This window comes from Mustela lutreola, chromosome 8 (assembly GCF_030435805.1).
Source record: "Mustela lutreola isolate mMusLut2 chromosome 8, mMusLut2.pri, whole genome shotgun sequence".
Classification (NCBI taxonomy): Eukaryota; Metazoa; Chordata; class Mammalia; order Carnivora; family Mustelidae; genus Mustela; species Mustela lutreola.
In genome coordinates, this window is record NC_081297.1 from 24,203,086 (window position 1) to 24,229,323 (window position 26,238).

Sequence of the window (26,238 nt, forward strand, 5' to 3'; positions counted from 1 at the left end):
CTCTTCAGAGTAATCTGATGAATGCCGTGAGAGAAGCTTAGTGGGAGCTGGAGGGTGAAGTGGGGGAGAGGGTGAGGCCCCCGGAGTGGGCCGGTGGTCATCGTCGAGCTGTGTCTCACACACTTCACGTCCTAGGGAGAGAACAGATAACATCCAGAGACTCCGCAGGCACGAGGAATCGGTGTTCATTTACTCATAGTGAATACTGTTCATTCGCCGGAGAGCATGTTACTGACTACACACCTAGCAGCGTGCTTTTAGGGCCAAATTGTACAGATAGGGCTCATATGCATTCCGGATGGTGTCTAAGAGTACGGGTTCTGGAGGTGATTTCCAGCTGCCTCCATTTTCCCATTACAACCTGTCCTTTTATCTCCAGCCCCCGACCAGTCACTTCAGTAACTAATCCACGCCTTGCTCATTTTCCATCTGGACCACTGCCACCTCCCAAGTGTCTGGATCCAGACTGATTCATATTCTTCACAGTCCCTTCCCCCGGCGAAAGCATTTCTCTTGCCTTTTTACCAAGCTTTCTTTCCTCTAAAAGAAGTCAGGTCACCGATGCCTTAGACATTTTATGAGCTAAAATTGAGGACTCGGAACTGTAATGAACAGCGCGCCTGTCCTCTTTTCTTTTGTTCCGCTGGGACTTCCCCCCTGGACTTCCGGCACTGGCTACCTCCTGAAATAGTTTCGATGTCTGTTTGGAATCTGATGCATTCCTGTGTAGTGGCTTGAAGCAAAGGGGCTCCCAGTGTTCCGGAGCCCCCTTTCCTGCCCCCGAGGGTGCTGTTGGCATGGGAAGTAAATTACATAAGACGTGACACTTTCTTGTGCTGGACCCAAGGCCCATGTCAGCGGTGTGGCTAGCCTGGGTCGTCTCAGCGGGAGACTTACATGAATCATGGACAAGCTGATGGCCCATGACACATGTTTGTAGAAGACTGACTCAGAGACTGAGATACATAAAGTATCATCTGTTGGGAGTCTTTCCGCTAGCAATGGAGAGTTCGTACTTTTGAGGTAAAGATGCCTTTGGCTTTTACTTCGGTATTTGCAAGTATATACTCCAGGGAAAGAAGACTCTTAGGCCCTCACTGGTTTATTTTAACCTTTGATCTGTATGCTGGTATTCATATCATGCTTCTGAGTTGCTTTTTCATATTTCTGTGTAATAACAGTGCATTGATCTGTTGCTTTTCTGATGTAAACTCTGTGTGTGTGTGTGTGTGTGTGTGTGTGTGTGTATGTATTGATCAAGGTGTAAAGACCAGAAGCCAAAATCATAAACGAGACAGGTTGAATATTTCATCCTTTAATGTTGAACTTACTTTGTGATTTAGTGCAGTGTTAAGAGAACAGCTCTTCAGATATTCGACTATTGAAACAGCTTGACAAATGTATCATCATCACCCAGGAAGGATCTGGAATTTGCAGTCTTTCTTCTGGTGGAGGTGCAAAAAAGAAAAAAAAAAACCAACAAAAACCCAACCAACCTAACAAAAAAAAAAAACCAAAGGAAGCAGTCATGCTTATGAGACATTGTATGACAATAATACAAGCATTTGTGCTTGGGAACACTCTCTTACAGGCTGTTTATGGCACTCTCAAACTCTCTTTTGCCCTTTGAGGGAACATTTCCATTTCTACTCGACTGAGTTACTAACCTAAGAAAAACCCACCAAAAAAATAAGACTTGTATATGTGAATCAGATGGTCATATTCAAGTTTCATCTCTCTTTCCTGAGAAAGAAAAACAAAATGTGTTGCTGGCACTCCTTGCGAGGCACGGGGCCCTGTATTCACACTCAGCAACTTTGTTTCCGTAGTGGTGCCACCAAACATAGCAGAGCTGAAGAATTTGGAAGTGCTCAACTTTTTTAATAACCAGATTGAGGAGCTGCCCACACAGATCAGCAGCCTTCAGAAGCTGAAACACCTGAACTTGGGGTGAGTATGGGTGGATGGGGAAGGAAAGGGGGTACAGGCTGTGGGCGCAGGTGGGAGTGCGTGTGCTGTCACCGAGTGGGGACTGACCTCCAGCTTTTTTCTGGTGGCAGGTTTTTAAGAAAAGTTTTATTGTTTTAATACTTCTTTTCAGTGGCCTGCGTTAGTGCGTATCTATTAGAGAAGTCATTGAAAACCAAATTGTTGGTACCATAAGGGAGTTGTTTTTTTTTTTTTTTAATCATAGTTTGTTTCCAACAAAATTTTATTTCAGTTAACATGGACCAGGAAGGGACTCATTTGTGTAGCATTAACTGTTCAGAGTGGTTGTAACTGGTTGATCTTTCTCTCTGTGTTAAGTAGAAGTCGTTTAAAAAAGCGCCTTCCTTCTCTGGAGGCAGGGAGGATCCGCTTCCGAACATGCCTCATTGATTCTTTACAGCTCTTTTATATAGCGCAGTGGTTATAATCCTCTGTCTGTCTTTATGCGAAGGTGAAGAGAGGAGGTTTGACTCAGCCAAGGTGGCCGAACCAGGCAGCAGTGAATAATAGTAATAACGTCTACCGTTTTATAGTTTTCAAAGTCCTCATGCCAGTGTTTGACCCTCCGAACGATTCTGAGGGAGGGAGAGCAGGCATACTGCTTTCGTTTCCAGGAGAGGAAGGCAAGCCCCGTGTGAGAGCTCCAGTGACTCACTCCTGGTGCCCCTGCGCTTCGTGACCGAACTAGGTAGAGAACCCCGTTATCCAGGGTCCGCGGCCCTTCATTGAAACCACAGACGTCCCCAGAACTTGGGCTCCCGAATTCCAGCTTCCCTGTTGTAGCTCGTAGATGCAGTTGCCCACGCATGCTTCATCTGCCATGTGAAGCAGGATATCTGTCAACTGATAGCCATTACATGCTCTGGTCTAGCTAGTGATTTACATGCAGTGGTGATACAAGCTGGCCACGTGTCTATCAATTTAATAGGAAGCAATCACAAAAACAAAACAAAACAAAAAAACCCTTACTCATGGAATGATTTTTTAGTCCAGCTCCTTCTTTCCACAGGGAATTTGATGAGACACTCATCATGTTCACTCTGATTAAGAGATAATCTTGGAAAGATCCATGAGCATTCTTTTTCCTGATGTCTGAGGGAAGTAGAGCTTAAAAGGGGGGGGGGGGCATCACTTAAATCAGATGGCTTTTCCCCCCTCCAAATATGGAGATTGTACACCCATCTTGCAAAGCAGAAAAGAAAGGATCCTTTGCTTACACCTTGTTTTGAAAATTAAGTCCTGTGTTTTAATTTGTGTGTAAGCCTAGAAGCTAAAGCTAGATGTATTTGCTAGATATATAGATTAGATATATTCCTAGGGTGCCTGGATGGCTCAGTCGGCTAAGCATCTCCTTTCAGCTCAGGTCCTGAGGATCGAGGGCCCCCCCCCACATTGGGCTTCCTGCGCAGGGGGTCTGCTCATCCCTCTTTCTCTGCTCCTCCCCCCTCCCCCCACTCATGCTGGCTCTCTTTCTTCTCTCTCTCTCAAATAAACAAACAAAATCTTAAAAAAAACCTCCTTACATTCTCATTATTAATTTGCGGATTCATGTATTTAATGAGTTATTTATCTATAAGGCATTAGGAGTAGTACCTGCTGGATAGTAAATGCTAGCTGTTATCCCCAGCACCATCATCGTCATCGTTTTATTTGCTATTTCACTGCAGCCTATATCAGGGACCTTGCTCGTGTTGGGACTCAGTGGCGAAAATCTCAGTCCTTGGCCTTATGTCTGGGGCAGTGTGGGCTGTGGAGGAGCCAGCGTCTGTGAGGGGCCACGGACACGCCCAGGGTTGTCTCAGGGCTGTGGAGAGGGGTTGGGTGTTCCTCCACAGGTGAGGGGTTCCTACAGGGGGCGGTATTTGAGCTGAAACTTGATGCAGGAAACCGAATTTGTCAGACGCAGCAGCAGAGGGAAGGCCTCTCGGCCTGCGGGAAAGACCGGATGCAGAGCTCAGAGTATCACACGTTCCAGGAACTGCAGGCCGTTGAGTGTTGCTGAGTGTAAAGTGTGAGGCAGGGAGTGAGAAGGGAAGGGGGAGGCCCACTGAAGACGCATGAAGGTCTGCTGTTTAGTTACTGAGTACTACCTGAGCGCCCAGCGGTGGGTCAGCCACTGTCCCGGGTACCAGAGAGAAGGAAGCCGGCTCCCTGCTGAGCAGAGCGCCTGATGCGGGGCTCTGGGCCTGAGCCAAAGGCAGAGGCTTTAATCCACTGAGCCACCCAGATGCCCCATCTTTTTTTTAAGATTTTATTTATTTGTCAGAAAGAGAGCACAAGCAGGAGGGGCAGAGGGAGAAGCAGGCTCTAGTCTGAGTGCAGGACTCAATCCCAGGATCCTGGGATCATGACCCTAGCTGAAGGCAGATGCCTAACCCACTGAGCCACCCAGGCATCCCTGGGCTTCCTACTCTTGATCTCAGAGTCACGAGTTCTGGAGCGTACATCACAGCTGGGAGACAGCGGTAAATACACAGCTGGAACGGCAGGGAGGCAGAGGCTGGTGAAGGGCCCTGTGTGCCGAGGAAAGGGGCTTTGATTGTGTCCTGCTGCCCATGGAGGAGTTTTCCCAGCAGACTAGCAGCTATGAGAAGAGGTTGGATTTTTGTACAGAAGGTCATGTGGAGGGGAGGTTGAGGTAGGTAGGGCTCAAGGTCAGGAGACCGACCCATAAGTGTGCTGGAGATGAGTGTTCTAGGCGAATGAGGGCAGTGACAGTGAAGGTGGGGGAGGGGTTTTATGTGAAAAATGCCTAGGAGGTAAAACGGACAGGATGGTAGCTGCTGGCGTGGGGGGATGCCTTGGGCTGGATCATGGGCAGCTGAAATGCAAGTAAAGACAGGGAGGGCTGTGGAAAGAACATCACGAGCTCAGGTGTTGTTGGGTTGGGTTGCAGGCACCTTAGGACAGAGTTACAAAGTTTTCTGTTTCTTTTTTTTTTTTTAAACCAAACATATCTTAGTTCCCTCTTATCTTCAGAGCTGTTTGCATTTTGGCTCTCAGTATTGTATTGATTGTGTAAAGCTTTCTGTATTTAATTACATAGCTGTATAGATGGGGTTGTCAAAGTTTGAACAAAAATTCTTTATTCTCTGGGAGAATGGGAGAGGAATTAACATGAGTTTCAATAAAGGATATTTCTGTCCTCAAATGGCATAAAGAATTATACCTACATAACCCTGTGTAAGGCAAGTCATAGACAGAGGAGTCCTTAGACTAAGTGGCCCAAATAAAAATATACACACCAAAAAACTCAACACCAAAAAAGTAAATAATCCAATTAAAAAATGGGCAGAAGACCTGAACAAACATTTCTCCAAAGAAAACGTCCAGAATAGCCAACAGACACATGTCCAACGTCACTCATCTCAGGGAAACACAAATCAAAACCACAATGAGATACCATCTCACACCTTTCAGAACAACCAAAATCCCAGAAGTCAAGAAACACGTGGTGTTGGTGAGGATGTGAAGAAAAAGGAACCCTCGTGTGCTGTTGGTGGAAATGCAGACTGATGAAGCCTCCGTGGAAGACAGTATGGAGGTGCCTCAAAAAATTAAAATAGAACTACTCTGTGATCCAGTAATCCCGCTCCTGGGTATTTTCCTAAAGAAAACTAATTTGAAAAGTTTTATGCACCCCTATGTTTATTGCGTCATTATTTACCATAGCCAAATTATGAAAGTAACCCAAGTGTCCTTCAGTCGATAAATGAGTGAGGAGTAAGAGGTGTTTATACACACAATAGAGTACTGCTCAGCCATAAGGAAGAATGGATTCTTGGCCATTTGCAACAGCATGAATGGATCTAGGGAGTGTGATGCTAGTTAAAGAAGTCCGAGAAAGACAAATACTATATGATCTCACTCATGGGGAATTTAAGAAGCACAACAAATGAACAAAGACAGAAACCAACTGAAAAAACAGACTCTTAACTAGAGAGAACAAACTGATGGTTACCAGAGGGGAGTGGAATGGGGGGTGGGGAGTGGGTAAAATGGGTGAAGGGGACTAGGAGGGTACCTGTGGCGATGAGCACAGGGTAATACATGACATGACGTGTGGAATCCCCGTATTGCACACCTGAAACTGACATAACACTGAATGTTAACGCTACTGGAATCAGAGTAAAAATTACGTATATACACACAGGGCACCCTACAGCAGAGCATTTGGGCCACACATAGGCAGATTTCAAATAACGTGCTGAACTAGAAGTCGTTTTTAAAATCTTCTCTAGTATTATGTGTTTATTCTGATGATGCCCAGACCTGAGAGGAGTTTTAGGTCTTCTGAATAAGTCAAGCTGCATTATGTTGTTAATTCTTTAAACATGGTTCATTTTACAGTGTTAATTTCCCCAAGATATAAAGCCACGTCAGCTATTTGTTGGTGAAATGCCTCTGGGATAATCTGACTGCCGAAGCATCATGTCCAACTCTTCTGGAATAATTTTTGACCCAGTGAGATGCTGGAGCTCATCTTGTGAAATTTAGAAGTTTTCACCAAGTATGGGGTTAAGTGTACACAGATTTGAATTTTTTTTTTTCTTTTTTGGCTAAGTGTAGGAACAGGTCACCGTGGCTGTGAGAAAAATTACTACCTTTAGCTAAGAAGGTTTTATTGAAGCAAGAAGAGCACAAGAGGACCTCCAGCAGTCGGAACGTTCCAGAAGGGGGAGCATTAAGTAAGGCCCTTCCTAGCTTGTGTAAAAGAGAAAGAAAAAAAGATGGTGACCAGCATTCAACTATCCGGTTTTATACATCTTTACAAATTTCTACATCACAGACAGGCACTTTCCCATTCTAGAACACACTGGGAAAATATCCAGAGGCAGTTGAGAATTTATACCATTATGTTATGAATGTGCCCTCAGCGACTTTGTGAGCTCTGGAGTAATGTGAGAGTCCGCTGGCAGCACACAAATAGGAAAACCACGCTGGATAGTTCAGGCGGCCCACAGCGGTCTTCTGCCAGGGTGGGCTTACCTGTTGGAGGCTGACGCACAATGTTTCTCAGTGACTTCCTGAAAGCTGATTGTAGTTCCAGCTCTCCGTTCTTCAGAGCCATCTGCAAGCCATAGATCTTTCTACCAGGCTTCAGATTTTTCAGCTCTCTTCCTCCTGCCGATTCTGCTGGGAAGGTACGGCTGTCCTCATTTTTCAGTTGAAGAAACTGGGTCTCAGAGACGCTGACTCACTTCCCTGAGGTCACCCAGCTAGCCGTGCTGGAGCCGGACTGCTCCTCTCACCTCGCTCTGTACTGCCCCCGCCTCTGCTCTGACCTCTCGGGGGGGTCTGGGAGCCAGGAGCGCCCACGCTGTCTGAGGGGCCCCGGGAGCAGCGGTCCCCTGCGTGCACATGGAGATGGTTGGAGCTCCCGAATGTGCTAGTGCGCAGAGAAGCCGCCAGTGGGCCCCGCGCTCCTTGCTTTGTTCGTAGCCAGTGGTACTTCTGGGCCCTCGTCTGCGTTTGTTAAAGGGAAGGCTTCCTTTCTGCCTGCTGGGTTAGTGAGCTTCCTGCTGTTGCTGCTGCTGGCTGCACCGATGTTCCTGACGCACGGAGGGGATTGGTGTGTCCCTCAAGGAGAAGAAGAACCTTGAGTTCAGTAGGTTCTTGCCACCAGGAGGTGGCCAGTGTCAGGCTCGCTGTAGGCTGGAGAGTGGCTGGAAGCGCCCGAGATGCCTGCTCCCTCCGAGGAAGGCTAACCCAGGCTTTCCTGCACGTTACTTTCCAGACGTCTCCTGTGTTTGGAAGGAAAACCTTGATTGGTGATTTTCGAGAATGGGAAGCTTAGAACAGTATTGAAAGAAAGAAACATATTTCTGAACTTTTCCCCCTTCAACCCCTACCAGGCGAGTCAGAAAAGTCGTTGTTACTGTATTCATGGCAGAATGTGTTACATGAAAGTTTTGGTGACTCGGGTGAATACTTGATACAGATGTGCTTCACAGATTGTAAATTGGTAGAAAATATCAGTTGTTGTCATTGCCACAAATGGTCTTGGAGGTTATTTTATTTTTACTTTTTTTTAAAGATTTTTATTTATTTATTTGATAGAGAAAGAGAGCATAAGCCGGGGGGAGTGGCAGGCAGTGGGGGAAGCAGGCTCCTCACTGAGCAGGGAGCCCGATGTGGGGCTCCATCCCAGGACCCTGGGATCATGACCTGAGTTAAAGACAGATGCTTAACCGACTGAGCTACCCATTTTATTAAGTATAATTTAACCAATGATTTTTCTACCCAAGAGGTAGAAATTACTTTTCTCTTGGTTTCCTCTTGTGCCATCAGCTCTTTCTGGTGGGTTAGCAGGTATGGACAGGATTGTATCTAGTATGAGAAGGCTTGAGACCTAGAGACCTAGTTTCTCTGCATCTTTTGAGGAATTATTGTTACCACATACCTGAGGAAGTTCTCTGGAAGGGCAGATACTTTGCGATGATTGAAGTTTCTCTGTAACACAGTGAGCGTCATGGCAGAAAATGAGGAGCCATTTTCAGATGTTTCGTAACCATTTTCAGATGTTTCATCTGACTGCAATTCCTGTGTTGGTTAAAAGAACATTAAGTGATGGTAGAATCACGGCCTCTTCTAAGAGCTTCCCGTCTCTCACATTCAGCTCTTAGGCCTGTGACACAGAGGTGATGTGAGTATTGTCTGAACATATGTTTTATGTGTGACGTATTGGATTTTTCCCCCCCCCCATTACAGCATGAATAGACTAAACACTTTGCCTCGAGGATTTGGCTCTCTCCCAGCTCTTGAGGTCCTTGATTTGACTTACAACAACTTGAATGAACATTCTCTTCCCGGAAACTTCTTCTACCTTAGTAAGAAACTTTTAATTCTATAAATCTCCTTAAAATGGTACTTTGCGTTCTGAAAGTGAAATTTATTTGCCAGGGCCCCAACTCCAAGAGAAATTATTGGACGTATATATTTTTTTCTTCACACATTTCTTTTGAATATTCCTTCATAGCTCAGCAGTATGTATATTTGATATATAGTTATCTGACACCATTGCGCTCAAGTGGACTTAGTAATGTCATATTAACTTCCGGAAGGAGATTATATACCTAAATGAGATCAAGTCTCACATTTAGCTAAAGAACTTGACTTTCTTTTTAAAGAGCGTGCCAAGAAAATACGATAATGCATGTGTCCTCCCTTGTTGCTGTTAACCCTTTGTAAGCCATTTCCCCAAAGATATTCCAACCGATTATTTATGAAAAATATCCCTTAATAAACCAGTAACAGAATTTTTTTGACATTTCCAAGCAGGATTCTTGTTGTAAGTGTTTTAAAAAGATGTAGTCTCTTTTGTGTGTAGTAGGCAATTAAACATGGAGAAACCATTTGTCACAGATAAACACACTTTATCTTTTTACCTGTATTCTATGCAAACAAATTGCTTGCTGCAGATACTCATAAAAAATGAGGAAAAACTGATTTTTTTCTGAGAACTCACAAAATATTTAGGAAAGATTTGCTTTCCTTAAATGAGTGTTCTGCTTCTCCAAATAGTGACACGTATGGCATCCAGCAATTCTGAATTTTCTGAGCTCATCTCCAAAATTTCATTTATAACCTTATGCATATTCTCATTCCCAGACTTTCTCAAGCACATGAAGCCAATTCTAAAATATTTTCTTGGGCCATAAAGGAGATGTTGTTGTGTATATTGACACAGAGTTCTGTCGAATTTTAAAACATTAGAATGTAATTTAATACCTGTAAGCAAACAAAACAGACATCGGCTCATTGTCTCCTTTTTGGTTAGGGATCAAAAAGATGCCTTAGAATGTTCTCCTTCCATAGTTTGGGGGTCATGTTATCGCTGTGTAATATTGTGAACAAATTGCTGGTCACCAGTATTCTACCTGAGTTAGGGTTTCTGTAGTTTTAAACTCCCTGTCATCATGTTCACTCTTTTTTCTTCATTTATTTTTGTTGTTAAGGCTAGAGAAATAGTTAATAATACTTAGTCTGATTATGGAAACAGTGACCTGGGTTATGGTCTTCCTCACCTGAAAGCCTTTTAGTTATTTATTTTTAACAGAGTTGCATTTCAGTGATTGAACCCCTTTGCCCTCAGCATTGATACAAGTGACACTGGTTTTCTTGGTTACCTTTCGGATGCAAAGCATAAATATGAATCAGAAATAATAGAAGAAAAACTGCGATCTTTTTTGAAAGCGTCTTGAAACCCTGTGCCAAACATTGCTGGTGCCCAGAGTTGTTAATTGCGTCAGTCCTCTTGGATATAGATGTTTTCCTGAACACACCAGTCCCACAATAAGCCAGTAAATCTAAGTTTGACCTGCTTCTTATTATTGTGAGCCCTAGGTGTGTCACAGGCTTTTCACCGAGCCAGGGTTATTAATCAAAGCTGACTCCCTCGTATTGATCAGACCTCAAATGGTTGGATTCCGTGCCACCCTGTTTATACATTGCTGTTTAATTTGCAGCCACCCTGCGTGCACTCTATCTAAGTGACAACGATTTTGAAATCCTGCCGCCAGATATTGGGAAGCTCACAAAGTTGCAGATAGTAAGTAATTTATCTAAATTCTTAGAAAATCAATTCACTTCTGCAGCCCTTGTAGGAGTGGAATCAAGTCAATTTGAGCAGGAGTACAGTTTGTTTTGCGGGAATCAACCACTCCTCCTGCTGCTGTATCTGATCCATCTGCAAACACTTGTAAATAAATTGAAGGGACTGAGCCTTCAGAGGAGAGAGGGCACGGGGAAGGACGAGAGTTGCTGTTGAGCGCGTCTGTACGTGAACACTGTTTTGACAACTCCTTGTTTTCTTGTATTTAGCTCAGCCTTAGGGATAACGACCTGATCTCGCTGCCTAAAGAAATCGGGGAGCTTACTCAGCTTAAGGAACTCCACATTCAGGGGAATCGCCTGACCGTTCTGCCCCCAGAACTAGGTAAGGTTGCTGGTGAATGATCTTAGTTCCGGGGTTTCATTGATTACAGTGATCCAAATGCAGCCATTCCGAACGAACAACCCTTGCTCCTTCTGTCAGGCACCTTCCACCGAGGTGCCCCTTTCTGGTCATTTCTAGTAGCACTTGTCCTTGACCGGGGTGCAGCCATTACCGGTTGATGTGTCCCGCTGCTCCATTCAGGGCCCGAGAAACTGCTGAGGGGGGGGTCTGCCAACTCAGCCCCTGCGCGGTGTTGCGTGGTGGGAGGGGGAAGAGCCCAAGGTTAGTAGTAGTGGTCTTGCCTGGGGTCCTTCCTTTGCTAGCTGGTGATCTTTAAAAATTTTCTAATCAAACTGCCGTTCTTACTTTTCTTCATCTCTTAATTTTTAATTACAATCCCTTGAAAACGTGTACCGCCTAGTTCAAGTATTTGTTACAGCTGCGTGGAAATACCTTTGCTCGTCGTGTCTGTGGTTCTCCACTGACTCCATCTCCAGTGGAAATTGTTAAATACATTCCAGCTGGGACTCCCCTGGTCCTACTCCTGGGGTGGGTGATTCTTAACACTGTCTACCCAGTCACCCCGGCCAGGGTGGGCTTAGGACCTCCCTCGGAAAAAAACATTCAGACGGGTTAGCCCATGGCTGAGGCTGTTCTGCCTTTCTAGAAAGCTCTCGTGTGCTCGTGCAGACACTCTGTGTCCTCTGACTTCTTCAGTCCCCTGAACTGTATTGTCCCTCGGACTATGAATATTTGTGTTTCTGCTTCAAAAGAGCCTAATTTAATTTATTATTTGTTTAAGATTTATTTATTTACTTATTTATTTGACAGACAGAGATCACAAGCAGGCAGAGAGGCAGGCAGAGAAAGGATGGTGGGGGGGAAGCAGGCTCCCTTCTGAGCAGGAAGCCCTATTCAGGGCTCGATCCCAGGAACCTGAGATCATCACCTGAGCCAAAGGCAGAGGCTTAACCCACTGAGCCACCCAGGCACCCTTAAAAGAGCCTAATTTTAAAGAACACATTTAACCCAGAGTTCTTCGAGCAAGTACCTCACATGAGTCTGGTGGTACGAAGGAGGCCAGTTATTAAAAATTGGAATGCAAGCTCCATGAGGGGAGGGTGGGGTTTAGTATCTGCTCCACGCTCTGTCCCCGTGCCTGCCCCGTGCCACGCTGCAGGTGTGCACTCGGGGAACGAGTACTGGACAGGTTAATGAAACGAGGGCTTCCGACACTGAGGCACTGGGATGGCCATGCACAGCCAGAGTTTGACATCTGTCCGGTGCAGTGCTTCCAGTGAGGAAAGCCACAAGCCACACTTCTAGGTACTCAGTACCACGTGTGGCTTGTGGCTGCCCTGTGGGAAAACGCAGGTACACAACGTTTCCGCCAGCTGGCATGTTCCATGGGGCAGCGCTGGTCTAGAGGAAAAGCATTCACATGATTTCATGGTACCACCATAAGGTTTCAGCCCCCATTACTCCATCTCCTTCAGCAGCTCTGTTGTTGTGAATTGTCTAAAGGAATTTTTACTGATTTCAAGGGCCGAGAAGTAGCTCAGCTCATTCTCTTCATGGAGTGACAAGTGGACGTGTCTTACTTTAGGAGCAGGCTAAGGGATCAAGAAAAGTTCTCTGCGAAAGTTTTTAGAGCAAAAAACTCCTTGTCAAAAGAAAGAGTTTGCACAGTGATTCCTAACCCAAGAGGATAACATTAATAATGACTGGGGGACTTTGGCTTCTTCCCTGAACTACTGAGTCAAAATCTCCATGCTGAGACTGATTTTTTTTTCTTAAAGATTTTATTTTATTTGAGGAAGAGAGCACATGTGTAGGAAGAAGGGTAGAGGGAGAAGGAGAGAGAATCCCAAGCCGAGCACTGGGCCCAACATGGGGCTTGATCTCACGACCCTGAGATCACAGCCTCAGCCAAAATCAAGAGCTGGACCGACTGAGCCACTCAAGACTAATTCTTACATAATTTGGAGAAGCTCACTCCATGCTTCTGGTGTGCATCCTTGGTTATTATGACTAGGAGAAATTGTTTTTTGTTTTTTTCTTCAAGTGTATTTTGTCATTGTTCTATTCCATTTTCCAAGCAAAGAGGCAATGTAGGGCATTAATCAGGGATTTCTATCAGATGATAGTTTGTTAGAAAAATAATCCTGGGTGGCCACCTTTACCTATGTAGTTAAATCTTTTGAAATCTTAACTCACATTGCTTATCCTATTTAAATATGGCTTCTACTCATATTTATCATTTCTGTTGAGCACTCCAATAATAAGTATATATATTTTTATTCAAGAATAGAATTGAGGAGAAAATTACTAAATGACTTTTTTTTTTTAAACCACATGTAGGCAGGCTTAATCTCGACATCTGCCTGGTGGCAGCTTTCCCTAATTACGGGCAAATACTTTGCTGGAAGCAAATGATAAGCCCCCGGGAGTTGCTGTTACAAATCTAAACTAAAGATGAAGGCAGATGTATTCTTTATTTTTGAATGGTGATTTTTTTTTTTTTTTTAAAGAATCAGGACTAATATATACTGCGCAGGAATATAATAATAGCTATTTTAATTGCCAGCACAGATGAAAGCCTCTTGTGCCAAGGCGCTGTGAATGCTTTTCTTGCTCTATCTCCCGTAATTGTAAGCTGACTTTTTAGAGGTAAGGAGATGAGCTGAGGGGCACCCATCGGGGCATAGCTAGTAAGTCACAGAGGCTTGGTTTGAACCCCGCGGGCCTGTTCTCCAGGTCAGGATTCCTAGCCACTGTGGTGTTCTCCTTTCCATTCGTGCCCGCAGAGTGATTCCCAGAAAGCGGTTTCCAAGTGTGACTAAAGCCCGTGCTGGCCGGCCTCCCCAGGCGAGCAGGAGAAGAGCTGCTCCAGCATGGCCGTCGTGTGGCCAGCTGGGCTGCTGTGTCAGCAGTGGGGCCATAATCACACTGCAAGGTGCAGAAGAGATGCCCTGGGTGACAGAGGTGCTCTTCAGCTAACTAGGCCGTTCCCAGGCATGGCATTGTCCCTGCGGTTCTCTCTCCCACCCCACCCCCCCACTCCGCTGCCCAGGCACTGCCCCCTCCCATGGCCGTCCTGCCACAGCAGGAATGTTTTGGTTTGACTTGTCCTCCACGGCTATGGTGAGCCTCCGGAGCTGCCCTGGCTGGCTGACAACTAACTAGAGACCGATGAACCTGAAGTGGCTTCTGTCTGTCCCTAGAGCATCCCTGGGCTGCAGGTTGGCTCCTGGGAGCATCTTCAGGTGCGGATAATGAGCTCTTCCCTGTGTGTTCGTATTTTATGTGGCAAAAGTAGGCGGAGTTAGTGCTTCTGGGATTTCTGCGAAATTTCCTTTAAAAATAAATTTGGAATTTAACGACTTGAAGCCTTATTGGTAAGACTATTTGAACTAAGCACCAGGAATCCAGATGGCTTAAATGTGTCAGGTCTAAAATGTTCAGGGACACAGCACAATAAAGTCAGGGGCTTGGCTGGAATTTTTTCTATGTAATTATATTACTTTTGTTGTGACTCTCTGAATAAGTTACTTTATCTGTTGTGTCTGATTCCTAAACAGTAACACCCTTGATTTGATGTTGGTCCATATACCTATAGCAAATTAGATGCAAAACTGGGTTCTGTCGTTCCCCCATTCATTTTTTTTCATTCATTCAGACATTTGTTCAGTTCTGTGTTAGACTAGGTCTTGTGTCCAAGGAACGAACTTTCCAGTAAAGTAAAATTCATTTATTCGTCAACTATTTATTGGGTCCCAGCTTCATGCTTATTTCTTGGAGATTTGAGAAGGGAGACACCCCTGTGATCCTGCTGTGGGGGAGGATGGATGCGTGGATGGATGGATAGCATATCAGATGATAAATGGTCTTTGAAAAATATTAGCATGGAAGGGAGTGTCCCAGTGGGGGTGGATGATACTACTTTGTCATACAGAGTCCCAGAGAAAGCCTCACTCATAAGCTGGTGTCATTTGAGTAGAGTCTTAAATGAGGGAGAGAGCTTTCCTGGCCGAGGGAACAGCAAGTGCAAAGGTCCTGAGATGGCCGTGTGTAGAGTAACAGCATGAATCACGTGGCTGGAACCCAGTGAGGAGAGGGGTCGTTGGAAGAGATGAGCTCAGTTAGGAAGTGGGACTAGATCACATGGGAACTTGTGGGCATTGTTAAGGACTTGGGCTTTTGCTCTGAGTGAGGTGGTGTGACAGTCTGAAAAATGGCCCCCAAAGGTGCCCTCGTCCCAACCACCAGAACCTGGGCATTTGTGATCTCGCATAGCAAAAGGACTTTACCAATGCGATTTAGAATCTCAAGGTGCAGAGATTATCTTAGATGCCCAACGTGAGCCCAGTGTAATCACGTGGGGAGGAGAGGGGCTGGTCATGAGTCGAGTTGTGGATATCCTGAATTTGAGATGCCTTTTGGATGTCTCATTGAGAAAGGCACCTGGACAGTGGGGTGTTGAGTTGGAAGAGGGAGGTACATACAGCTGAAACCCTCTCCTGAGCCTGTCTGAATCCCAAGATCTCTTTGGGACCCATATTTGCAGCGAGTAGTCAATCTCTTCAAAGGAACATTGATGTGACTAAGTGAAGTTTCACCCAGTTGTATTTAGTGATAGAATTCGTGAGTGGAGTGGAGAAAAGGCCTGCATTGCTAGGAGGACGGAAGGGCACGTGGCCGGACCAGGCCTCCGAACAGACGGCTCGCTGGAGTGGATGACAGCTTCGTGCTGACGTCGGAGCTGGCGGCTCCCTGAGCTGTCCTCGCTCCCTCTTTTGCGTTCGCTCTCCTGCATGAGACAGCTGTTGCCTTATGAGCTGAAGATGTGAATTCTGTGTCTTTGCATGGTCTCTGCTAAATTGTCCAAGGTTCAGTGACTTGCTCTTGCTGGAATCATTTCTGGCTTCTTGGCTTCTAGACAGACCTGGGACCTTTTCCCCTGCATTTGTCACCCAGGTAACTGCCTTTAGAGAAGGGAAGGACCTTGGTCAGCTAGGCATGCAGCAAAGCAAAGTGGTTTAGATGTTGGAACTGAACTACAGGATGTAAGCAGCCTGTGAGAGGGATGTGTGCAGGGCTGTGTACACCTGGGGCTAGCTGGCATAGCATCCTGCTTCGTATGCCAGGAATCAATGGTATTTTTTATTTCAGAAATATGAGAAACATATGTATCCTTTCTAGCCTATTTGCGGAGAGTGGAAACAAATACTCATTCTGTTCAAAGAGTAAGTGATGTCAGGAATTGAGAATTTTCCTGCAATTGTAATTCTGTACAATGAACAGAATTAAGAAAGAGGGGGAGATACCAGTCTAAAAATCCTTTTTGTTATACCTCTTAATCCTTTTATTTATGGAAATTGAGGAGCAAAAGAAAAATGCTTTCTTTAGGGAGACAGGGAAGAAGGGAATATGCAGTGTTCTTTTGGGTCAGTCAAGGCCCAGATTTTAAGTGTTTTGTTGATTATGTTTTGTGTTATTTTTATTCATTTGCTTCCCAGTTATCTTCACCAGAGGTTTACAAACAACATGTCCTGGAGAACATAGAGGCTTACGTCTTCATCACCAGGCAAGGGTTGAGTGCTCTGTGGCTTTGGACAACTTATTCTGCCTTCTGTACCTCATGTGGAGTGAGGCTCGGAGTAGTCCCTTGTCCTGGTGTTGTTCTGAGGACAAGAGCAGTCCACATCTAGAACTTAGCCCTGTGCCAGGAGTAAGTACAACTGCTCAGTAAGTCCTAGGTTAGTGAACATAGGTACACAGGGGTGTGTGTGTTACACACACACACACACACACACACACACACAGAGTGAATTTTATCCTATACAATTTTGACTATCTGGGGGACAGTTTTCTGAAGCATGGCCTTTGCCCCCGCCCACCTGTTTGACAGGGAGAAGCACCCGGAGAGGAAGAATGACTGAGAAGGTCAGAAAGCCAAGGTCTCCAAGGCACATTGATGGGTTGGTTTATCCTGTGGGTAGAAGAATGGCTGTGCTCCAGCTTCCTGTGTGGATGGCGAGAAGCAGCACAGGAGGTGTGTGTGTGTGTCGGGGCACATGCAGGGCAGAGTGTGGAGCGGAGACTGAAGGCCCAGGGGAGCAGGTCCGCATGGCAAACACTCGGGTGCGTGAGAGGCCTGGCAGGAAGTTAGGGTTTCACTGCCGTCAATTTAGTTCAGGGGTCACCATTTTAACAATAAACTTGTAATTATACAAATTACATTGGAAGGTGGGACGAACTCCTGCCACAGTCTGTGATAACTACCCCAGGCTAACCCAGGGTAGGACCACTGGCTGCTTTTTGTAGTTGTTGTTAAGACTGATTTTTTTTAAAATTTCTTTTCAGCGTAACAGTATTCATTATTTTTGCATCACACCCAGTGCTCCATGCAATCCGTGCCCTCTCCAATACCCACCACCTGGTACCCCAACCTTCCACCACCCCCCTTCAAAACCCTCAGATTCTTTTTCAGAGTCCATAGTCCTCATGGATCACCTCCCTTCCCAATTTCCCTCAACTCCCTTCTCTCCATCTCCCCTTGTCCTCCATGCTATTTGTTATGCATGTGAAGTGAAACCATATGATAATTGACTCTCTCTGCTTGACTTATTTCACTCAGCATAATCTCTTCCAGCCCCGTCCATGTTGCTACAAAAGTTGGGTATTCATCCTTTCTGATGGAGACATAATACTCCATAATGTATATGGGCCACATCTTCCTTATCCATTCGTCCGTTGAAGGGCATCTTGAAGGGCACCCTAACCCTAAGTGTTCTTTCCACAGTTTGGCGATCGTGGCCATTGCTGCTATAAACATTGATTGATTTATTTTAGAGAGAGGACGAGAGACTTTCAAGCGGACTCCACGCTGAGCACAGAGCCTAATGCAGGGCTCGGTCTCACAACCCTGAGATCACAACCTGAGGTTAAACTAAGAGCCAGTTGCTCAGTTGGCCACACCACTCACTCAACCCTTGGCTGCTTTTGCTTCACGTCCATTCTAGGACAAAGTAAAATATAAAAATATAGCATTTTATAAGGGGGGAAAGGCTCTCTGGATGAAATCCTCACAAAGACACATACCTCTGAAGACATAATAGTTCATCTGTGACATGGTTGCCACGTGTCTTGATACGGCAGTTTAGTAGAGCAGTGACTGCTCTACTAAAGTAGAGATGAGTCCTTACTTTATGGAATTACGAAGTATGCTGCTTGTAAAATTGAATTGGGTAGTTGATATAAACATGTTTTCAAAGTGACTTCTAGGCCAGGTAGAATTACATAAATACCTCAGCTTTTACATGAAATGTAACTTACAAAATAGTTTCATAGACTTTAATCTCAGTTCTGTAATACAGGCAAGGAAGGTTCTTGGGCCACATTTTAAAGGTGGCAAAACCAGGGTGTCTAGGGAGATTGTGACTTGATTAAAGCTACATTACTGACATGGCTTGATCCTGCCAAAATCAGATTTTTAATTCAGATCTTTTGACTTCAAAAATAAGCGTTGTCTAAAGAAGATGTGGTGTGTATGTATGGGGTCGGGGGGAGTATCCTGTAACCATACAAAGGATAAAATTGTGCCATGTGTGACAAGAGGGATAGAGCTTGGGAGTATTATGCTACGGGAAGTAAGTCAGACTGAGAAAGACACACACCTTGTGATTTCACTCACGGGTGGAATCTAAAAAAACAAATGAACAGAATCATTTACACAGAATAGACTGATGTTTACCAGAGGGGAGGGGTGGGTGGCGATGGGCAAAATGGGGGAAGAGGAGTGGGAGATACAGGCTTCCAGTTAGGGAACCTCCAGTCATGGGGATGAGAGGGAATACAGTCCGTGGTACTATAGTCGTGTCTTGTGGGGACAGATGGCCGCCACACTGGTGGCGATACTGTGCACCTGAAATTTCACGACACATTGTAAATTTAAAAAAAAAAAAATTTTAAAGAAACTTAAAGAACCCCCCCAAAAAGTATTCCTCTAAATAGTCTAACCTTAAATATATCAGTACCAAAACAATTAAATCATTTATTGCTAGATGACAGATTAGAGTGAGTCCAGACAGACACTTTAATTTTTATTCTGTGAAAAATAAAGAAAATGCCAGGACTAGAAAAATCATTACCAAACTTTCCATTTGGGCTGGAATTCTATTACATGCTCTTACATTTTATTTCTGTGTTAATATTCTTTTGACATACTCCACAAGAAATATTTCCTATTCTTTGATTCCCATGGTCTTAGTTGATAATCAAAAATGATTCCAGTCAGTCTCCTACATGATATTTTTTAACAAGTTCCATTTTATATATTTTATTCCAGTGAATTTTTAACCCCAGAAAATGCTCTAAGTGTGGATTTTAAAAATCCTCAGCGAATTATATTTCTGCCTGGTGAGTTATTGCCTTAAAAGGGGTGGGGAGTTACAACACATAAAACGTTTCCATTCTGTGTTATAAATTTCAGGAAGCCCACTGTCAGGTTCAGTGTGATTGAACATGTACATCAATCTGTGTTAACTCCAGCTGGTGAGGCAGGCCACTGTTTGCAGTGGGCTATTCTTTGATTTAATAGGACACTAAATGTATTCTTGCCCTGGGGGAGGGGGCGATGATACAGAGATTCCAGATTTCATTTTTTTTATTTGAGGCATATCTGTAACTACAGCTCTTATCACCTGAATACCTATATAATATCTTGTGTTTATATAGCGTTTCCCCTCCAAGCCATCTCCTAGGTATTATATTATTCCTGTACTTAAAAAAAAAAAAAAAAAAAAAAAAAAAAAGCCATGTTATACTAACTTAGACCTGAAGGGTATCGTACGTGTGAGTGTGTTTTGAGGGGCCAGGCCTGGATAGGGGTGAAGTGGAGGATGGTGTCCTTAATGCTGGCAATGCCAGAAATTGAGTGGTGGACCCTGAAACTGTGTCTTAACACAACTCATCATGGATCTGCTTTGCATAGTTATGTTTATCTAGACCTTTCTGAGTTGTTCCCATTTTCCACCGAGGAATTCTGTGAGTTTCCCACCTGCTGCCCGAGAGGGTGTGATGGTGCTGTTTCTATTTCTGTAAACTTTCAGGCAGGAACATGCATTCTAATATTAGCGAACATCCCCATGCTCATTATCAACATGTTTTGTGATTTGAATAGAGCCCAGTACCCTCCCTGTTGCCTTTGGTATTTTTTGTTCTAAAAAGAAGGGCTCTCTTCCTTGGACAGCCCCATCTACTGGACCATGTCAGAGTCTGACCTCTGGCTCGTTACTGCAGATTTCTGTAAGGTTTTGGGTTTGGGGCACAGTACTAAATGAAGTAGACAGGATCCCTCCCCTCATAAACAGAATCTTTGAAGGAAACAGTGAAACCGGCAGTTGAAAATGGCCAACTGAAATTACAACTCATACCCACATCTGCTAGAACGCCACAGCTCTAGTGTTACACTTGAACTTCCATCCTGCGAGGAGTGTACCGCCCCCTCCTCTCACCTGGGTTGCTGCAGGAGCGTCCTAACTGGTGTCTCCACTTCCTTCCTCCCTCCATCCAGTCTCATTCTTGACTTAACACTCAAGGTGCTTTCATGAAATCCCACAGTGAGTTACATCACTTCTGGGATTAGAATTCTTTAACCTACCCTGTTGAACCCTGAGACCCCAGATGATCTGGCCTCCATGTTTTTGTGCTGCTCCGGCCCCTCACTCGCTCGCTGGCTACTCTCATTGTCTGCTTCTTAGGTCTTCATGATCTTTGCTCTCTGCTTGGAATTGTCGTCTCCCGACTAGATGGAGAGATGGTCCCTTCAGCCATCTTTTCATGTGACATTTTTTTCTCAGCCCTTTCCTGACCATTCACTGCCCCACTCACTTGTTCCTTCCTGATATTTTTTACAATGGCAGGTAGTTTTTCTCATGCATAGTTCTGTGATTCACCAAATAGTTATTGAGCACCAATGTTGTGTCCTATGCAGTACCGAGTCCCTTAGGAAGTATCAGTGGGTGGTGAGGGGAGGGAAGAAAAACACTGCTTTTGTGTAGGCTTGGATCTATGATCAGCTCAAATTAAATTTTGTGTGTGATATAATTTTTTTCTGTACAAGTAATGTTTCTAGCACCATGAGTAGAAAAGACTGTTTTCCTAAAAAAATTGCTTTGGTGCTTAGTTAAATGCTGATTTACTCTATAAATGTAGGTATACTGTGTTCCCTCGTTGTACCTCTAAGAGCAGTACCATGTTGTCTTGATGACTGTAGCTGTGGAAGAAGTCTTGAAATCACATAGTGCAAATTATTTTTTTCAAAATTGTTTTGGCTAGTCTGGGTCCTTTGTACATGTATATACATTTTAGAATCAGCCTGTTGGGGTTTTGATTGGAATTTGACTGAAGTGACAGATCAATTTGGAGAGAATTTGCATCTAACAATATAGAGCCTTCCAATCTGTGAACATGATATATTTCTCCATTTGTTTAGGTTTTTAAAATTTCTCTTGGCAATGTTATAGTTTTTACTTGCATATATTTTGTTAAATTTATCCTTAAGTATTTTAGATTTTTGATGCTATTGTGAGTGGAAATTTTTTAAATTTCATTTTTCATTATTGCTAGCACTTAAAAATACAACGGCTTTGTGTAAATCAATCTTGGTTCCTATGATTTTTCTTAATTTTCATATAAGTCTGGGTCTGGTAGGGTTTTTGTTGGCTTTCCCCCCCCCCCCCACTTTGTGGCATATTTCCTAAGATTTTCTATATACATAATCATCTTTTCTCCCCCAAAAGACCATTCTATTTCTTTTTTTCCAATTACTATTCTTTATTGTTTTTCTTATCTTATTACACTGGCTAGGCCCTCCACTACAATGTGGCATAGAAGCAGTAAGAAGGAATATCAATATCTTGATTTTAGGAGGAACGTATTATTGTTCATTTGTAAATAGATCCTAGTTATATGTCTTTAGAAAACACTTTTTTATCAGGTTGAGAAAGTTTCCTTTTAATCCTAGCTTCCTTCAGGCTTTTATGAAAGGGTGTTAAATATTGCCAAAAAGGTTTTGTGTTTTTGTTTTTGTTTTGCCTCTCTTGAAATAGTCATGGTTTTTCTCTTCTGGTAGCCATCCTCCAGGGTATCTCCTAATGATCTCTGTATCCCGGTATTCATACCCTTGTGCAGTCTACTCCTCTTGGTCTCTGTGACCAATAGAAATCAACAGAAATAACAACATGTCACTTGTGAAACTAAATTATGAAAGACACTGCGGCTTCCATCTTGGGTATGCTCCCTTGCCCTTGCTGTCTTTCTCTTGCTCTTAGGGAAAGCCAGTTGTCATATTGCAGTCAATCTTACTGAGTGAACTTGGAAGTGGATCATTTAGTCCCAGTCATTGACTAGCCCCAAACTGGCCGCTTGACTGTTTCCTGAAAGACCCTGATCCAGAACTACCCAGATAAGCCACTCTCAGATTCCTACCCTCAGAAAGTGTTAAGATAACAAATGTTATTTATGTTAAGTTCCAAGTTTGGAGTACTGTGTTGTACAGCAGTAGTTAACTAATACATATCCTTTATTTGCCAGTGTGGCAGATTACATTGATTGTTCACATGTTTAATCAGCGTCATATTTTTATACTAAAGCCCACTTGGTATTACTGTATTATCTTTTTTTTTAAGTGAAAGCTTTATTGAAATAAAGTTTACATACCATATTATACACACATTTGAAGCACACAATTCAGCTTTTTTAGTATGTTCAGGGTTGTACAACCATCATCATAGTTTTAGAACATTTTTATTAGCATAAAAAGAAGCTTTGTACCCATTAGCTGTCACTCCACAGTACTCCTCTCTCCCGCATATTTGGCTCTTATGTTTAGAATTTTGATCCCTTTAGATCCATTTAATTTTTGTATGTGGTACAATAAAGGTTCAATTTCATTGTTTTGTATGTTGCTTTCCAGTTGTCCTAAGCACCATTTGTTGAAAAGACTGTATTTTCCTCATTGAATGGTCTTGGCACCCTTATTAACAATTATGTGGCCATAGATAAGTGATTTTATTTCTGGACTCTCAGGTCTGTCTCATTGATCTATACGTCTATCCAATGTAAGTTCTACACTGTCTTTAATACTGTTGCTTTTTATTAAGTTCTGAAATTGGGCATACTAGTTCCAACTTTGTTGTTCTTTTACAAGATTATTTTGGCTTTTTTGAGTCCCGTGACCTTCCACATGAATTCTGTGAGCAACTTATCAGTTACTGCAAAGAAGCCAATTGGTCTTCTAATGGGGCTTGCATTGAATCTGTAGAGTATTTTGGAGAGTCTTGCTGTCTTATACCAAATTTGAGATCCATGAACACAAAATATCTTTTCATTTACTTAGATCTCTTTAATTTCTTTCAACAATATTTTGTCAGTTACAGAGTATATGCTTTACACTTCCTTTGTTAAATTCCCTAAACATTTTATTCTTTTTGGTGCTATTGTAAATAAAATTATTTTCTTAACTTATTTTCCGGTTGTTTATTGCTAGTATATAAAATACAATTGATTTTTATATTGACCTTGTGTCTTCTAATGATGGTGAACTCATTTATTAGTTTTAATTTTTAGTGGATTCTTTAGAATTTTCTCTATACAAAGTCATGTCATCTGCAATTACAAACAGTTAAACTTCCTCCCTTCTATGTAGATGCCTTTTATTTCATTTTCTTGCCTAATTGCTTTGACTGCAACCTCTAGAACAGTGTTGAATAGAAGTAACAAGAGCAGACATCTTTATCCTATTCCTGATCTTGGAAAGCTTCCAATCTTTCCCCATTAAGAACGTTTTCTGTGAGTTAGTTTAGATGACCTTTGTCAGGTATAGGAGTGCCCTCTGTTCCTTGTTTGTAGGATGATTTTATCATGAAAGGGTGTTAGATTTTGTTTAATGCTCTCTGCATCTATCAGAATAATCATGGTTTTTGTTTTTTGTCTTTTTATGTATTTCTGGATTTGGTTTGCTAATGTTTTCTTGGAAAATTTTTCTACTTTAGTTCATGAGGGATATTGATCTCTACCTTTCTTATAGAAAGGTAGAGATACCTTTCTGTATCTTTGTACAGTTTTTGTATTAGAAATATCCTGTTCTGATACAATTTGTAAAACTGATATTTTTAAATGTTTGAAAGAATTCATTAGTAAACCCTTATGGGACTTGAGTTTTCTTTGTGGAAAAAGTTTTGAATTATGAATTCAGCATTCCCATAGAGAGAAAGCTCATTAGGTTTTTCTGTTTCTTTAAGCATTGGTAATTTTGTGTTTCTTCTAAGTTGGTCTGTAGCACCTCTGATGATATCCCCATTTTTATTTATGAGACTAGTAATTTGTGTTTTTCCCCTTCGCTTTTAATTGGCCTGCCTAGGCTTTATCAATTTTATTTCCCTTTTTAGAAAACTGGTGGTGTCGCTGATTGAATTCCTTTATTCATTGTTTTGTATTTCATTGATTTCGCTTTTCTTCTGCTCACTTTGAGAATAATTTGCTCTGATTTTTCTAATTTCTTTAGGAGAAAGCTTAGATCGTTGATTTTCAATCTTTTCCTTTCCTAGTGTTAGCATTTATAGGGCTATAGAAATGTATTTCTCTCTAATTGTTGTTTGAGCTACATCCCACACATTTGTATGTTTTAACTGTCGTTCATTTAAAAATATTTTCCAATTCCCATGTAATTTCTTCTTTGGCATGTGGGTTATTGAAAGGAGTTCATTTATTTATTTTTATTTTAGAGAAAGAGAGCATGTGCATGAGAGGGGCATGGAGAGGGACAGAATTTCAAGCAGACTCCACACTGAGCATGGAGTCTGATGCAGGGCTCAGTCTCAGGACCCTGAGATCATGACCTGAGCCAAAACGAAGAGTCGGATACTTAACCAGCTGTCCCTGGCATGTGGGTCATTTCAAGATTATTTGTTTTTGAAGATTTTGCAATCATTCTGTTATTGATGTGTAATTTAATTACGATCACAAATCATAATCTGTATGATTTCCCTTCTTTAGAAGTTTAGAGACTTGATTTATGGCCTGGCATATTGTCTGAATTGATGACTTTTCCATATATACATGAAAATGTTATGTATCTTCTAGTGTTCTATAAATGTCTGGTCAAATTGGTTGATATGTTAAAACCTCAAGTGACAGTGTTATAATTTTTTTTTTTTTAAGTAAGCTGTCTTTTAAATAAGTTAACAAAAAAGAAAAAAGTCTTTAATATTTACTGACAGACATAACCATTTTTAGTGCTTTTTGCCCCTTGATATAGATCTGAGCTTCCATCTGGTGCTCCTTTCATCCTGAAGAATTTCCTTTTATATTTCTTGTTGTATCACTTGGCCACAAATTCTCTCAGCTTTCTTCTTCTGAATTATCTCTATTTTGCCTTCATTTTAAAGAATCTTTTTCTAAATATAAAATTTAAGATTGACAGTGCTGTTTTTTCCTTTCAGCACTCTAAGGGTGTAGTGTTCTATTGTTTTCTATGTTGCATTCTTTTGGTGCCATTTTTACCAGTGTTCTATGTAATGTGTCTATTTTTCTCGACTGCTCTTAAAATTTTCTCTTCATCATTGGTTTTAAGCAGTTTAATTATTTACTTTCCTGTGGTTTCCTTTGTTTCTACTTTTTGAGGGTTTTTTGGAAATTATTTGATATATGGGATATATTTGATACATCAAATTTTTTGATACATGTTCTAATCATCAAATTAGAACAATTTTAGCCATTTCTGTATATACTTACTTACTACCTATTAAGTAGGCAGCTCTCATTTCTCTTTCCTCTTCTGGAAGTCAGATTACACTTACATTAGACTGCCTGATGTCTTCCACAAGTGCACTGCATAAAACTTTGTTTCTGTGTAAACTCTGTCCACCTCTTTGTGCTTCAGTTTGGCTAGTTGTTTTTTTGTTTGTTTGTGTGGGTTGTTTTTTGGTTTTTGGTTTTTGTGCTTGTTTTTACTATGTTTTCACCTTAACTGATCTTTCTGCATTGTCTAATCTGATAAGCCTGTCAGTGAAATTTTCATTTCAGATCTTACAGCTTTCAGTTCAAGTATATTCATATCGTTCTTCTTTTCATTCCGCTTCTCTATTAAACAGTTCCTGTTTATTTCCTTATTATGTTCACGTTTTCCTTTAAATTCTTGAACACATTTTAAGTAAGTGTTCTAACATTTTTTTGTCTAATGTAATTTCTTAATCTGTTTCTGTTAACTGATTCTTCTTTTATTTATAGATCACCTTTTCCTATTT

At 42.4% G+C, this 26,238-nt stretch overlaps 1 protein-coding gene across 3 annotated transcripts in view; it reads left to right on the forward strand.

The window, feature by feature from the left end:
• Window positions 1–26,238, forward strand: part of RSU1 (Ras suppressor protein 1) — a 185,258-nt gene that overhangs the window by 46,800 nt on the left and 112,220 nt on the right. For all 3 annotated transcript variants that reach the window (XM_059184042.1, XM_059184041.1, XM_059184040.1), the window contains 4 exons: window positions 1,830–1,950; window positions 8,701–8,819; window positions 10,458–10,540; window positions 10,813–10,927. In XM_059184042.1, the coding sequence (XP_059040025.1) occupies window positions 1,830–1,950; window positions 8,701–8,819; window positions 10,458–10,540; window positions 10,813–10,927 (438 nt within the window). The remainder of the gene's footprint in view (window positions 1–1,829; window positions 1,951–8,700; window positions 8,820–10,457; window positions 10,541–10,812; window positions 10,928–26,238) is intronic.